Source organism: Misgurnus anguillicaudatus, chromosome 22, assembly GCF_027580225.2.
Source record: "Misgurnus anguillicaudatus chromosome 22, ASM2758022v2, whole genome shotgun sequence".
Lineage (NCBI taxonomy): Eukaryota > Metazoa > Chordata > Actinopteri > Cypriniformes > Cobitidae > Misgurnus > Misgurnus anguillicaudatus.
In genome coordinates, this window is record NC_073358.2 from 26,336,215 (window position 1) to 26,353,866 (window position 17,652).

Sequence of the window (17,652 nt, forward strand, 5' to 3'; positions counted from 1 at the left end):
TTTTAATTTCGTTTTTTATGTAACACGATCACTGAAAAAAAGGTTTGTGAAAAAAGGGATTTTGCTTTGTCATTGTCTGATATGTTATAATGCGCTTTCTATAAACGCCCTTGCACGCTAAATAATGTATATTTCAAAACATTCTGACATTAACAAGTCCTATAAACTCTAGCCGCTAAACACTGAGCTATTTAGATAAAGATAGGTTCGGAAAGAGAATGAAGCCTATTTCATCAGCACATTTATAAGCAGGAATACAGAACATAAACCAAACAGATCAATGTCAATCCCAAAAACTATAATTCCAGAGCTATTTACTGTCACATCAATCACACAGTGCACTTAAAACATGACACAGTAAAAAACACATTACACAGAACAAGAAAAATATCAGACATTAAACGTTCACACAGAGTTGACAATAAATGTCTTAACTTCTCAAAAGCATTTTTTGTTAACACTTTACAATAATGTTCATTAGTTAACATTAGTTAATGTATTAACTTACATGAACAAACCATGAGCAATACATTTGTTACAGTATTTATTAATCTTTGTTAATGTTAGTTAATAGAAATACAGCGTTTGGTAATTGTTTGTTCATGTTAGTTCACAGTGGATTAACTAACGTTATACTACGGCTCTGTTAAATGCTTGAATCTGATTGGCTGGTGAACGTTCTAAGGTGTGCAATTATTTTCTGGGAAACCCACGGCGGTGGGTGTGGTAGTATAAGCGGAATAATTGACTCTGGGCCGTTAAATTATTGAAAAATAATGCACAGCTGCATCACCACCTCGGGTGTGCATTATTTTTGTAATAATTCAACGGCCCATTGTCAATTATTCCTTACTTAACAAGATTTGAATAAAGTATTACTAATTGTTGAAATTAACATTAACAAAGATTAATTAATGTTGTATAAGTGCAGTTCATTATTAGTTCATGTTAACTAATGTAGTTAACTAATAAACCTTATTGTAAAGTGTTACCCATTTTTTTAATGCAATTACATATATTACTTCTAAAATGACATACCCTTTCTTATTAAAAATGATTTTTGATGGCAGTGACATAAAATAAGAAATAACTATACGCTGTCAGAAAAAAACTGTACCCTAAGGTTCTGTTTTGTACCTTTACAGGTATACTAAAAATAATACGAGCATTGTACCTCTTTGGGTACATAACTGTACCTTAAGGATCTATTGTGTACCTTTAAAGGTACAATTAACCTTGTACCACTAAAATTGAACTGTTTAACAAAAGTGTTTCTTAAGGTACACAGTACGTCCTTAGAGTATAATATTGTACCCCAAAAGGAACAACATTTCAATGTGTTGTATACCCATAAAGGTACAAAAATTAGCCTTTGAGAGTACCACCCCAGTGACAGGAAATATACAGTTTTTTACCTTTTATTTGACAGTGTAGCTATCTATCTATTACATTTATGTCTGTTTGTCCTAGAGAAGTATAAAGAAATACAGTAGGCTATATAGTTATCCTGTTCTATCCTGTTTCTGATTTTAAGCTTGTTGTCCTAAGGATTAAAATCATTCTCATACCTCCTAAAAATATTGTTCATCTTTCCTAGCTTTAAGGGGTGTGTACACCAAAGCGTTTAAACATGGCTAAAAGCGCCAAGCGGACCCCGACTGTATGTGCTTGCCAGCTTTTTTTCAGCTGAGCGCTTTGTTTGCTATGATACTTCCGCTTTGTTTATCAGTTGTTGAATGATGCGCCGGTTGGCTGTTGTGATGTTCTAGACCAGTGGTTCTCAAACTGGGGGCCCTGATATGGTGCTGGGGGGCCCAGTATAAACACATTTTATATTTTAATTTATTTTAAAATAAATTAATTTGTCATAAATTCTGTGTAATAAAGCCTCAGAAAAATAAGAATATTAACCAACAACACTACATTGTATACTTTAATATGTTTTGTTTAATTAAAATTTTGGAATGTTTTATGTCGTAAATTTTTGGGGGGGCATAAAGGGATGCACCATACATAAGTGGGGCCGCATGACAAAAAAGTTTGAGAACCACTGTTCTAGACTACATTTATTGTTAGCTCATTGACAATATTAAATGCTTTCTTTTTTGTAAGTCGCTTTGGATAAAAAGCCTCTGCCAAAAGAATAAAAATAATGTAAATCTTCACTGTTCTGCACTGAATCTTCATTCTTGATAGTAGATGTGACTGTGGCGAATAAAGGAAACCTAATCTAGGATTTGAAATGAATGATTCTGTAGATTGTGTAACTCTTATATCAGCGAAGGTGGATAGATGAAAGCAGATGATTGCATAAAGCAGATGAGATTTGCTTCAAAGCCTCAGTCCATGAGACATCATTTATTAGTCATGCTGAGTCGAGAACAGGACTCAACAACTGGCTCTGTCATCTTGTTCGTAATTAAAAATGCTATTTTGATATATATGTTTGCTTGATTTATAGACCGAACTGTTTGTAATTACTTATTGTGCATTTCTTGCAATTCTTTGTGCTCACATTTTAAAAATGTTGGGTTGTTTTAACCTATAGTTGGGTAAAATATGGACAAACCCAACCTTTGATTTACATTACTACACAATGTCTATTAAAGGTTTAGTCAATTTTCTTAAAAATTTTCTTTGTTCAGTCGAGAAGAAATTATGTTTTTTGAGGAAAACATTCCAGGTTTTTATCATTTTAATGGATTTTAATGGACACCAACACGTAACAGTTTTAATGCAGTTTAAAATTTCGGTTCAATGGACTCTAAACGATCTCAAACGAGGCATAAGGTTCTTATCTAGCAAAACGATTGTCGGTTTTGGCAAGAAAAATAAAAAATATGCACAAACAACAACTTCTCTTCTTCCTCCGGTCCTGTGACGCGCCAGTGCGACCTCACGCAATACGTCATAACGTCAAGAGGTCACGGATGACGTATCGAAACTACGCTCCAGTGTTTACAAGTGTGGAGAAAGAGGACCGTTTCGATGTTGTTGCATGTGGAATGATACTAAATAATGTCTTTGTGTCAGTTTATTGTTTAAAATGGTCCGCAAATGTGGGTTTCATATATGTAACACGTGACCTTTCCACGTCATTACGCAATGACGTGAGGTCGCGCTGGCTTGTCACAGCCGGAGGAAGAAGAGAAGTTGTGGTTTAAAAGTGCATATTTTTTATTTTTCTTGTCAAAAATGACAATCGTTTCGCTAGATAAGACCCTTATGCCTCGTTTGGGATCGTTTAGAGTCCTTTGAAAATGCAATTTTAAACTGCATAAAAACTGTTAAGTGTTGGGTTCCATTAAAATGAGAAAAATCCTGGAATGTTTCCCTCAAAAACAAAATTTCTTCTCGACTGAACAAAGAAAGACATCAACAGTTTGGATGACATGGTGGTGAGTAAATTATCTGGATTTTTTTTAAGAAAATGGACTAATCCTTTAACACCCCAACACTGTAAGCAAAAAATTGTCAAAATATGTACCCCAGCTGTTACTAGGGCAGAACCAAATATGGACCATTATAACAGATACTGTATAGATTTGGTATACTCTAAAAAATATTATTTTTTAACCCAGCATTAGGTCAAAAAGGGATGAGCCCAGCCCCTTGGTTGGTAATTTACCTATGCTAGGTATGTTGTTTTAACCCATTGTTGGGTCAAATATAAAAATTTTCTATGTTAATTTAACCCAAAGGCTGCATACACAGTTTTTTCTGAACATGGGTTTAAACAACATGCATAGCAAAGGTTCATTTAAACCTAACGGTTGGGTTTGTCCATATTTTACCCAACCATGGTTTGAAATAACCTAGCAGTTTGTAGTAAAACAGGTTACTTTTGTTTCATTTCTTTTTGCTTTCTACTTGAACTCTATACTGTTTATATAGTTTAAAATGTGTGATAATTGTGAATCACATTTATGGTGAGGCCTAAATCTGAAGGTTTTTCAACACTTACTGCACACTATTTGTTTTTCTGCAGTTTTGTGGTCTCTGCAGAAAAACCTTTTCTTTTTGAACAGATGGCTTCCTAAACCACATTTCATTAACACTCAAATAACAGGATAATAAAAATGCCTACTCCAATAAGTAAAACTGGCTTAGAGCACATTCTCCCCGAAAAGAATGATCATACTTTCCTTCTTGCCCTGCTCTTGGCATCTCTTGTGACTCTACCACAATAGGCTACCTCAGTTCTCTTTGAACACTAAATCTCTAAATCCCCCTTGAAGGCTAAATGTGGTCATTCGACACCATAAACTCAAGCAGGAGGGATGATTTGATAACGAAGGTGTCACTTGGAAACATTTAAGCAATGTTCTGGTCATGGTTTGGAAAGACGATTTACGCTTACCACTGCAGTAGCCCACGGCATTCAGGTACTGGCCCTCAGGGCAGCTGGTTCGACAGTATCCGTTATGGAGGCTGGCATGAGCAGGACAAGCAGAACAGTCCGCCTGAGAGGGGCCTGTGCACTCCTTACATGATGGGTGACAGGCTGAATAGAGAGCAAAAAAGGAGACAAATAATTTTATAAACTTAACTGGCATAAGATTTTAGCACAACAATCTATCAGCTGTGATTCTTCACTGGGGAAAATAGGCGTAGTTTCTTTTAAAGAACCTAAACAAAAACTTAAAAATAAAATAATATACCTTGGCATGTGCGGTCTTGAGCAAAGAAGCCATTGGGACATTTATTGAGACACTGCCCTTGGTGAAGAACACTTGGTTGTACACAGGACGTGCAGTTCTGGAAATTTCCACCTGTGCAGTCTGAACATGAGGTGTGACACCCTAATGGAGAAAAGATGGGGCTATATAATATATTTTACTGTTGTAGACTTCCTCACACATATAATCCCTGTACCACAAAGATTTCTAAAAGCTCTGATACGTTAAAAAGTCCCTTAAATGATTACGACTGCTATTGATTTTTTTCCAATGAAACCTTTTCATTACACTCTAACAACGTTGGGTTGTTTGAACCCATGGTTGGGTCAAATGTGGAGTTTTTCTTGGGTTTGTCCATATTTACCCATGGGTTGATACAACCCAGCAGGAGTGCACTGTTTACACTAACTGTTAACATAATGTGAAAGCTATAGGCCTAATGTAGATACAAAACTTGCACCAGAATCCAATGTCTCTGTCCCATATTGGTCACAGTCTTTTCAAAGTTTATAGTTTACCACATAAGCAACAATCTATTATGGGGTCAACACATAGTGGCCACAAATGGGGGTAGGTGGTTATAAATTAAAGATCCTTGTGGTCTTTATGGACTCTAGCGAGCGTAGACCACAATACCACATCAAGCGTGCTTTAAAACACAGATATGGAGTGCAATAGCAAAGCATGGTTCTTATACAGTCCCATTCCCAAAATCTGAAGAGCATTTAGACTCATCAAAGATCTTAAGCTAAGTTTGGAAGATGAAAAGTTGAAAGTGACATGCTTGTCAAGTATACAATGCATACTCGAAATGTGATCTTTGCCTTTAACCCATCCCAGTAAGTAGTGAACACACGCACTGCAAGTCAAACTGTATATGCAGACTGAAAGCATTTCCTCCTAAATGCATGTCACTCAGAGACCCAAGAAGTGTGAATACAGCTAAATAAAGTGAGCACGCTCAAAAAGACAGGTGTGAAGGCTGGATCACACGCACGCACACACACATACAGCAAAAGTTACAGAAAAATACAAACATGCTGATTTGGAGCAAGACAGGTGACAACATTGGCTCTATTAGGCCACTATGATGTCCATGACACAAAATAATCTTTGTCTTTAAATGATTTGTCTGTTTTGGCAGGTTTCATTGTTGATCAACACAAAGAGAGCTTATCTATCCACATAATTGAGTATGTTGCCTCAAGAGGAACAGCAAGCATACTAAATGCTAACTCGGCCCATCTGTATTCTTTGGGAGACAGGTTTGAGCCATCTTTTAATGCAATTCAGGTATACAATAAACATGTCTGAAGGCTTTAAATATTGCCCATTATTCTTTCAAATGACATTTCAGCCCGTGGGGTGTTTTGAAATAAAGCCAAGAAGATGAGAATAGTACATCAGTCTTGGAACTGAGCAATGGCAGTAATGGGTTGAACTCTCAATCGATTTTTAAAGACACATTATAATTTATCCCCTACATGTTTTTTTTTGTGTATTGAGGGACAAGGACAGAAAAACATTACGATTATTTCATCATAAACTTGCCATCTCTTTCTAAAAGTAATATGGCACTAGCACAAAATAAATGTTGACTTACTCTATCATATTATTTTTATGGTAGACTTAGGGCCAGATTTACAAACAGCTTGCACCAGCGCAAACCATCACTATGGCGTTAAATAATGAATGTAGGGATTTACTAAAGACGCGCAGTGGATAATTAGCACTGATCTAGTTATTTTTGCAACTGACCTTATTGCATATGCATTTCTAGGAGTTTCCCTTTCAGATGCAAAATTAATGTGAGAAGAGTATTTAAATGCTTCATGCAATGCGATTTACTAATATTTGCGTGTGTGATATAACTGGTATTTGCGCCATTATTTAACGGTGAAAAAAGCATGTCTTAAAAAAATTCCGCCATCTAAATAGGGAATCAGCATGGCGCGAGCACAAATGATTTTTAAAGGGGATGAGAGCTGAGACTCTAATTGGTTTATTGCATGTTACTCCCAAAACACACCCATTACTCATTACGAGAATAAGAACAACCCCATTAAAACTGTGCGCTAGGCGCACAAACCATTTTTCCCATCGTTAAATTAGCAAAAGTGGATTCAGACACACCGTTTTAGACTGTGTGCTGTGCGCTTTAGACAATGCGCTTAGATATTTTAAATAGGGCCCTGTATGTTTGGATGCCTATGGAATTGTCCGAGCAGTGCAATAGTAGAGGCGGAGCCTAAGTTGCATATTCATAGATCCGTGTATACTAAAGGCGCTTTTCCATTGCATAGTACCCCACGGTTTGGTTTGGGTCAGGTCGGGTCAGCTCACCTCACCTCACTTTGGCTTGGTTAGCTTTTCCATTGAGTTTAGTAATACTTCAGAGTGGGAGGGATTACAGGTGTGTCGTTATATGTTCTGCCTACTGCTGTGACATCATACAAGTGAGAGCGTCATTGTACATTCCCATACATTCATTTCTTTCTCAGTCCACCACAAAAATAAAATTGACCACCATGTTTGCACACGCATGTATCACCACCTATGTCTGACATGAAAGTTTCTGTACGAACACCCGTGGCGTCGGTCGACATGCTCCGCTGAGCCTCATTTAAGTTGCACTTAAGCATATATGCGGACGTGCGCGCCGTGAATGTGCCGCCACAAATTGAAAGTCTGGAAAAAAATTGGTATGGTGTTCCTGATTCACAACCTGGGGGTATTTTTCATCGCTAAAAGGGAGTTTGGGAACTTATAGCAGAGCACAGAAGACAACATGTTTGCTCGAGACAGCACAAGCTAGCACTACAGTAAAGGTAAACTTTTACATTATAGCGATGACGCGACCCAAACCGTGAGGTACTATGCAATGGAAAAGCACCATTAAAGGCAGGATAGGCAGGAATTATCTAAAAAACTTTTTTACAAATTTGTTTAAACTGTCTTTATATACCAATACATAAGTAAACTGTAAGTACTCTGAAAAAAGAGAGTATAAAAATCGAGTGTCTGTAGACCTCTCACGACTCATTTTTCCATTCACTCCACTCCCTCCCTTCTGGGTTTCTTCTAAAGCCACGCCCCCAAAACACATGAATGCGCGACGCCGACCGGCATTGCTGAGACGAGCGGAGAGGAAGGAGCGCGGTGCATGTAGTAACATCATGTCACGATCACACAATTTAAGTACTCACTATGCTAGCATATCGATACTGGTAAAGTTTACAATATATTTTGTTGGATTCGGTAACAAACGAGCTAGTTATATTTATAAGACAAAGCTAAAAACAGATTGCATTGATACAAGTTTTTTTATTAACATCAGTTACACTGTGATGAACGTGAATTTCGTGGAAGATTCATAACATAAACGGTGTATTGCATGTAAGAGTTTCCGTGATGAAAGCATTGTTGACTCTGATGAGGACTACACTCCAGAGACAATACCGCTACCGCATCGTCGACTCAAGGAAAAGCCACACGATATTAACTCTCGTTTGATTTCTTCGTTTATTCCTTTTGCCTTGTTTGCCTTCGCTGACTGGATACGCAGGTACTGTGAGTTCTGAATGCTCTTTCTCTGCCGTACTTTTGCTCTTCCTAGAGTGCCTCGTGCACGTTCAAATCAATCGGGTGTGCGCATGTGTAGGCAGATCCCGTAGCAACAGGGGTGGTGCCATGGTCGCGAGAGAGAGTCATAGTCCCGGAAGCCAATCATTTGTTTCGTCCCGAATGGAAATAATTAGCTGTGTTTAAAACAGTCATGAAAGGTCTACAGACACTCGAGTTTTATTCTCTCTTTTTTAGAGTACTTACATTTTAATTATGTATTGGTATATAAAGACAGTTTAAACAAATTTGTAAAAAAGTTTTTTAGACCCTTGCTAGAGTTGCATTCAAGCTGTTTTAAAGCATGAAGAAACTATGGTGACAGGTAAAACTATTTTATATGATATTTTGGTGCTCAAAGATGCTTTTTAAATTCTTGACTATAGGGAGAGTAAATTAAAGGATGTTGACATACAAACTTCAGGGTAAGTAAAACATTTAGGCACTTGTTTTTTGCATCAAACTTCAACACTTCAGTAGCACTTTATGTAATTATTAATGGTTATCATGACCTTATGAAGTGAACTAACATACAGACACAGGAATGCAAACAGACTGACTTAAAATGGAGAAGGATTTACACATTGGAATTTCCTCTACATGACATTTGATCCATCAGTACATAAACATACACACACACACACACACACACGCACGCACGCACACACACACACACATGCACACTTCAGACAAGTACCCCTGAGGGAGCCCAATATTTGTCTGAGCACGCTGGTTAAGCACAAAGGACTTCATTGAAGAAAGAACCACTTGAACCACACTGAATGAACATCCTGCTGGTCAATTTCTCACCATCCCCAGGAATACAACAGTGAGCACAGATATGTGTTGTTTTTTATCAAAACCTAATTTAATATTATGTAATTTCTGGTGCTGAAGCTCTCAGCATGTGGCCACATCAAATATACAGACATTCAGACTATGTTGTAGTGTACGCTTGCATATAGAAACATACAACTGTAAATGTTATTCAATAGTTTAAAGTAAGGTTTTGTTGGTAATGTTATAGTTTTATTATTATTATTGTGCACTAGAAAAAGCCTGCATTCACTACCAGAAATATTCAGAAATTTTCATACCAGTTGACATCAACGCTAAACAAACGTACTTACTTTCCTAACCTGTAAAAATTTGCTCAATTGCTTTCCTTTTTGTGCAGATTGGTCAGAATTTTCAATGTTAAATACAATTTTCTACAAGATTTAACATGCAAAACAACAGTGATTCTGCAGAATCATTAAACACATTTTAGCTGTCTAAGATTAGGATCTAGTGCAAAAACCTCAGGTGTGTTTTCAACACGAGAAAATGCAGCTATTATCTTGGAATTTTATCATTCATAATCTGCAGCTGAGCATCTGGAGATACGTGCATGTGTGTGTGTTCTCAAAAGAACGATTATGAACCTTACGAACTCACCTCTGCAGGTCCGATCCGGGTCAAGGTAATGCTGTGGCCTGCAGGCAGACATGCAGGACCCGTGAGACACATGTCCATTCTGAGGCTGCAGAACCTCTTCTGGTTTTACACAGCGTATGCAGTCTGAGAAATCAGGCCCTACGCATGCCCTGCAGGACACATGGCATCCTGCACAGAGAGAGAAGGAACATGCTAAAACGACAAGGATGCACACAAACATGAGTGTAGCTCAAATGATTGAGTTTGGTACTTGCAATGCCAGCAGAGTCATGGGTTCGATTTCCAGATAATGTATGGATTGAACACCGAATTCCTCAATTGTGCTACACCCTACTTTGTCTTTCAAATGCATAAATGGCATGTTAAGAACATTTTTATTGCTCCAAGAGTAAGTTAATTGTATATTAACTCATTATTTTGGCATTTATATCATAATTACAATAAGATTGAACTATTTTTACCATAAGGATCATGAGGTTGGCCCTATTGCTTATGAGTGCAGTGGTCCCTGGTAAGGCTTTAGTGAGTTGCTTAAAGTCTAATATGAACACAAACAGTCTGTATCTACACACAGAGGCTCCAGAGAAGGTTATCTGTATTCTGGACACACAGTCTCTCTCTCTCTCTCTCTCTCCTGCAATGCAGCACTGATTGATGTACTGGGGCAGGGGACAGCTACTGCAACAGGTAAGATAATGGAACAAAAGTCATTCATTCCACATGCATGGTCCTTTTCTTTCAAATCGTTACCTCATAATGTGATCAGTTGGTATGCTTTTCAGGCTAAAAAATGTGACTGTATTTTGACAAACACCCTATCTGACACCAAAGTAGTCTTGGAAGCTGTACTGGGAATCATTTTTGACATCTGCTACAGTATGTGACAGTACTGTGTAATGCAATATTAATGAATGATACACATTTGGCAGACACTTTTATCCAAAGGGACTTACAGTGCATTCAAAGTACATTTTTATCATTTCCTGAGAATCGAACCCCATGACCTTTGCGGTAAGAAAGCAGTCTTGTACCACCTATGCTTGAGGAATTATTTGGCCTGTTATATTAATCTTTTATCATGTATGCAAAGGCAGCACAGCTCAACTGTTGTTATATTTTTTTACTTTCATCACTGCAATCCTCTTTGCAGGGATGCAACCCTGGATTTATGCTTTCATCCATCCCTCCATGAATCTCTTCTTCCCTCTATCCATCTATCTATTCCTGCAGCTAAACTGTTAGATGATAGCATTTATAAATGCACCGTAATAATATTTTATGCAAATAACTAACAATAATAATAATTTAGAGAAACCACAGTGTGTTCTATCCTCGGTTTTCATGCCCTGTTTTCCACAACATCATGACGTAACAGTTGGATGAATATCTTAAATGCACTCATACTGTGACAGTGGCCTCCTCTGGAGAACAGGCCCTCTCCACAGGACTCCACACACTGGCCTTGGTTCAGGATGAGAGACCTTGGGCAGGAGATGCACTGAGACACGGAGGGCCCTGAGCAGGATGCACATGAACTGTGGCATGCTGGAAGAAAAAAGAACAGTAAGAGACGAAGTTCAGGAGAGCCCTTAAATGAATTAAAATATAGAGCATATCTGAACAAATATTAAAAACGGCTTTAAAAAAATTACGTTTTTAAAGGGGCCATGGCATGTAAATCAGACTTTTTCCATGTTTAAGTGCTATGATTGTGTCCCCAGTGTTTCTATTAACCTAGAAAATGTGAAAAATATCAACCTGGTAACTTAGTTTTGGTAAACCATTTTCTACAAGCACATGAAAAATAGGTCGTTGAAATTTGGCTCTCCTTATGATGTCATAAGAAGCTCTTATTAAAACAATACCACCCCTTATTCTGCACTATCCAACCACCACACTGCCATTTAGTGCAGAGAAAAGCACAATTGAGTTTTAATTGCAACAAACCACCATCATTGTGATCAGTGTTTGAATTTTATCAGCTCATTTGCATTTTAAAGGACACACACAAAATGGCACATTTTTGCACACACCTACAAAGTGGCAATTTCAACATGCTGTAATAAATTATTTATATAGTATTTTGAGCTAAAGCTTCACATATGTGCTCTGGGGACACCAAAGATTTATTTGACATCTTAAAAAGTCTTGTGCCTTGGCCCCTTTAATGTAAATAAATAAAAAAAAGTTTGAACAAAAATTAAAAACAGTAATTTTTAACCTTGGCAACGCCCATGGTTGTCTTTGTAATGCTGTGGTGGACATTGTGCTTTGCATTTCCCATGATGCAACGCATGTCCAGCGGGGCAGCTCATGCAGCGAGGACTGCCAGGTTGACAAGTCACACATGAAGGGTCACAGGCTACAATATCAAACATACAGATATATAATGAACATAACAAAAATCAGTTTAAAAATCTGAAGTTTTAAAGATTATTTGTATGTTTAAAACATGCCAATCAAACAGCATTTTTGTTTTTGCTAAAGTTTAAAAAAAGTATTATTTAATTACAACACAATGCATATGTTTATTTAAATAAAAAAATATATATAATGAAAGTAGATAACCCAAAATATTCATTTACAATGTCATTTACAAAAAAAAATTACAATTATATTACTTATAGTATTAGTGACCAACCAACCCAGTATCACAAAATTACGTACCTATAGTCATGCAAATTTGTGAGTCTTTTCCGTGACACTGACACGTTTTCCGCTTTTTTGCGTAAACATGTCATGCATTTCTGTTTACATGTCACTGTCACGTATTTGTTACTCAACTGTTTTGTCCTATTTTCTTACCATTGTCGCTTCGGTTTAGGGTTAGATTTACATAAAATGACATCCTTACTCAAACAACAACTCTAACGCTAATGCCAGGCGACAATAGTTTAAAAATCATAAAATATAAAAAAATCATGAAAAAAAGGTATAAAATCAATACTTAAAGTGACTTCCTAACGCAAACATCAAATCTAACCCTAAACCGAAGCGTCAATGGTTTAAAAATAGGACAAAACAGTTGAGTAACAAATACGTGACAGTGACATGTAAACAGAAATGCATTACATGTTCACGCAAAAAGGCGGAAAACATGTCAGTCACGGAAAAGACTATAGGTAGGCTACATAATTTCGTGATACAGGGTTGGACCAACACTAGAGCTGGGCATAGATTAATCTAGATATACAAAATAAAAGTATTTTTTGCATAACATATGAGTTTGTGCTGTGTGTAATTATTATGTATATATAAATATAGCTGCAAGCAGCAATGCCGGGGTCAAGCCGAAAAGGGTACAAAAGGATGTAAAATTGAGATTGGATAAGCAGATTGAAGAACCTAAGTAAACCTAATAATTTTAGATGAAAACACAAAAAAGTTATCAACAAAAATAATCTAAGTTCTTGTCTACTACAATCGTCCTTCTGTTATTGACAGTCATGAAACATTAGAGCACTGAAGGACATGTGAGTGGTGTTTGCAGTGGCAAAACATGGGTCACATCATGTTACAACAAGTTTAATAACTCAAAAGAGACCATCCCCGTGTCTCTACGATGTTTTGATGCTGAGATATAGCTTTTGCAAAAACGGTCGATAAGGTATTCTCAATGGTTGCTAGGGAGTAACTTGGCAACCACCAGTGATTATAGTCAAAGCCATGAAAGGAATAATCCATGATGACTCATGGTTTTAGATGTGTTGTTGCAGTAGTTTTAGGCAAAAATACTATATTCTATCTCAAAACCAGTAGGTGGCGCAATGAAAAAATTGTGCATGCAACATCAGGTCATGATTGTGTTACATCTAGCTAGTTTTATGACAATACACTTTAGTTTAGTTAAGAAACAGTTGTATGACCATAAGGCTGGCTTGTTATCAAAGGTTTTGTTCAATTATAAGGCCATCTAGTGGTGCAAGCACACAATTTTTTTTGTGTTGCCTCAGAATGTGCTCATGCATCAGCGTAGCAAATCTGGTGAAAAAATATATTTTCGTTACGAAGTTACAACCATTTATGTGTAAAAAACACAAAATTTGAATGTAATTTTTCGTTTTTTGCAATTTTCGGCAATTTCTGATGAAAATTTTAATATAACGCCAATAGAACTTTTTGTTCAGAAGGTAAGGTTAGTTTCTTCCTATGGTGTTTTCGAGACGATCGGAATAACGCTCGCGGAGATATTCGCGCGTGTTTTTTAAGCGCTATTTTGCTGCCCAGGGTTAACCGTAAGGCGAAATCTGGCATGTTTGGTATCGTTGGACTCGGCAACTATTCAGAACTCCAAAGAAACAAGTCCTGTGAAAATACGTCAATCGGAGCCAAAGTTATAGGTGTATAAAACATTTCTCTGGCCACTAGGTGGCGCTGCAACGAAACTGTGCATGCACCCTCGGTTCCTGACTGGCATCAGAAGTACCAAGTGTCGTGTCAATAGGCCTAAGTTTGACGAAGATACAGCCTAAAATCTGTTTTTTTGCGCTCTACGTAAATTTCGTTAAGGCGGTATACGACAACGGATTGCTGTATCGAAATTCTTTTGATAACTTTTTGCCATGAGTGTCTCAAGATGATACATACCAATTTTCGTGGCAATCGGAGAAAAGCCCTAGGACGAGTTCGAAAAAGTAGGTTTTACGAATAATTCAAAATGGCGGAACAATTTTTATGACGGAAAATAACGACATAGGGTCCAATCGAATCGTCTTGAGCCAAGGAATCAGAGGAAGTAAGAATTTTGTTTCTAGGGCTTACGGATCAGAAGTTATAAGCAAAAACATAAGTGCAACTTTGGACTGTTGGTGGCGCTAGTGGGTTAGACATAGAGACTCCAAATTTGCTGTGGGGACACATTGGACTGTCCTTTATCAGTGTGCCAAATTTCATAACTTTCCTACGTACGGTTCTATGGGCTGCCATAGACCGCAATGGCGGAAGAAGAATAACTAATAAATATAGCTGCAAGCAGCAATGCCGGGGTCAAGCCGAAAAGGGCACAGGATGTAAAATTAAGATTGGATAAGCAGATTGAAGAACCTAGGTAAACCTAATGATTTCAGATGAAGAAGCAAAAGTAAGCAACAAAAATAATCTATGTTCTTGTCTACTGCAATCGTCCTTCTGTTATTGACAATCATGGAACATTAGAGCACTGAAGGACATGTGAGTGGTGTTTGCAGTGGCAAAACATCATGTTATAACAAGTTAAATTAGTCAAAAGAGACCATCCCCGTGTCTCTACGATGTTCTGATGCAGAGATATAGCTCTTGCGAAAAACGGTTGATAAGGTATTCTCATTGGTTGCTAGGCAGTGAATTGGCAACCACAAGTGATTATAGTCAAAGCCATGAAAGGAATAATCCATGATGACTCATGGTTTTAGTTGTGTTGTTGCAGTAGTTTTAGGCAAAAAATGGCATTTTCTATCTCAAAACCAGTAGGTGGCGCAATGACAAAATTGTGCATGCAGCATTAGGTCATGATTGTGTTACATCTAGCTAGTTTTATGACTATAAACTTTAATTTAGTGAAGAAACAGTTGTATGGCCGTAGGGCTGGCTTGATATCAAAGGTTTTGTTCAATTATAAGGCCATCTAGTGGTGCAAGCATACATTTTTTTGGTGTGGCCTCAGACTGTGCACATACATCAGTGTGTCAAATCTGGTGTAAAAATCTCATTTTATGGCAGAGTTATAACCATTTATGTGTAAAAAACACAAAATTTAAAGTTCATTTTTCGTTTTTTGCAATTTTCGGCCATTTCTGATGGAAATTTTAATATAACGCCAATAGAACTTTTTGTTCAGAAGGTAAGGTTAGTTTCTTTCTATGGTGTTTTCGAGTCGATCAAAATTACGCTCGCGGAGATATTCACGCGTGTTTTTTAAGCGCTATTTTGCCGCACAGGGTTAACCGTAAGGCAAATCCTGGCATGTTTGGTATCGTTGGACTCGGCAACTATTCAAAACTCCAAGGAAACAAGTCCCATGAAAATACGTTGATCACAGCCAAAGTTATAGGCCTATAAAACATTTGTCTGGCCACTAGGTGGCGCTGCAACGAAACTGTGCATGCACCCTCAGTTCCTGACTGGCATCACAAGTACCAAGTTTCGTGTCAATAAGCCTAAGTTTGGTGAAGAAACAGCCTAAAATCTGTTTTTTTGCGCTCTTTTTAAAATTCGTTGAAGCGCTATACGATAACGGATTGGTTTATCGAAATTCTTTTGATAACTTTTTGCCATGAGTGTCTCTAGATGCTGCATACCGATTTTCTTGGCAATCGGGTAAAAACTCTAGGACGAGTTCGCAAAAGTAGGTTTTACAAATAATTCAAAATGGCGGAAAAATTTTCATGACGGAAAATGACGTCATAGAGTCTAATCGAATCGTCTTGAGCCAAGCAATCAGAAGAAAGAAGAATTTCGTTTCTAGGACTTACGGATCAGAAGTTATAAGCAAAAACGTAAGTGCAACTTTGGACTGTTGGTGGCGCTAGCGGGTTTGAGATAGAGACTCCAAAATTGCTATGGATATTATTTGGACTGTCCTCTATCAGTGTGCCAAATTTCATAACTTTCCTACGTACGGTTCTATGGGCTGCCATAGACCGCAATGGCGGAAGAAGAAAAATTTACTAACAGAAACAATTGCCAATATAGCTGCAAGCAGCAATGCCGGGGTCAAGCCGAAAAGGGCACAAAAGGATGTAAAATTGAGATTGGATAAGCAGATTGAAGAACCTAGGTAAACCTAATAATTTTAGATGAAAAAACAAAAAAGTAATCAACAAAAATAATTTAAGTTCTTGACTACTGCAATCGTCCTTCTGTTATTGACAATCATGGAACATTAGAGCACTGAAGGGCATGTGCGTGGTGTTTGCAGTTGCAAAACATGGGTCACATCATGTTACAACAAGTTTAATTAATCAAACGAGACCATCCCCGTGTCTCTACGATGTTGTGATGCAGAGATATAGCTTTTGCAAAAACGGTTGATAAGGTATTCTCAATGGTTGCTGGGGAGTGAATTGGCAAACACCAGTGATTATAGTCAAAGCCATGAAAGGAATAATCCATGATGACTCGTGGTTTTAGATGTGTTGTTGCAATAGTTTTAGGCAAAAATACCATATTCTATCTCAAAACCAGTAGGTCGCGCAATGACAAAATTGTGCATGCAACATCAGGTCATGATTGTTTTACATCTAGCTAGTTTTATGTCTATACACTTTAGTTTAGTGAAGAAACAGTTGTATGACTATAGGGCTGGCTTATTATCAAAGGTTTTGTTCAATTATAAGGCCATCTAGTGGTGCAAGCATACAATTTTTTTGTGTAGCCTCAGAATGTGCTCATGCATCAGCGTATCAAATCTGGTGAAAAAATCTCTTTTCGTTACGAAGTTACAACCATTTATGTGTAAAAAACACAAAATTTGAAGGTAATTTTTCGTTTTTTGCAATTTTCGGCCATTTCTGATGAAAATTTTAATATAACACCAATAGAACTTTTTGTTCAGAAGGTAAGGTTAGTTTCTTCCTATGGTGTTTTCGAGTCGATCGGAAAAACGTTCGCGGAGATATTCACGCGTGTTTTTTAAGCGCTATTTTGCTGCGCAGGGTTAATCGTAAGGCGAATTCTGGAATGTTTGGTATCGTTTGACTCGGCAACTATTCAGAACTCCAAAGAAGCAAGTCCCATGAAAATACGTCAATCGGAGCCAAAGTTATAGGTGTATAAAACATTTCTCTGGCCACTAGGTGGCGCTGCAACGAAACTATGCATGCACCCTCGGTTCCTGACTGGCATCTCAAGTACCAAGTGTCGTGTCAATAGGCCTAAGTTTGACGAAGATACAGCCTAAAATCTGTTTTTTTGCGCTCTACGTAAAATTCGTTAAGGT

The 17,652-nt window shown here is 37.5% G+C and overlaps 1 protein-coding gene across 1 annotated transcript in view; it reads right to left on the minus strand.

Annotated features, from left to right (window-relative positions):
• fras1 (Fraser extracellular matrix complex subunit 1) overlaps positions 1–17,652 on the minus strand; it is a 271,538-nt gene that overhangs the window by 83,152 nt on the left and 170,734 nt on the right. Inside the window, exons 16-20 of the mRNA XM_073861042.1 lie at positions 11,959–12,099; positions 11,142–11,282; positions 9,738–9,905; positions 4,662–4,802; positions 4,361–4,504 (exon numbers count right to left, since the gene is read on the minus strand). Coding sequence (XP_073717143.1) covers positions 4,361–4,504; positions 4,662–4,802; positions 9,738–9,905; positions 11,142–11,282; positions 11,959–12,099 — 735 coding nt within the window. The remainder of the gene's footprint in view (positions 1–4,360; positions 4,505–4,661; positions 4,803–9,737; positions 9,906–11,141; positions 11,283–11,958; positions 12,100–17,652) is intronic.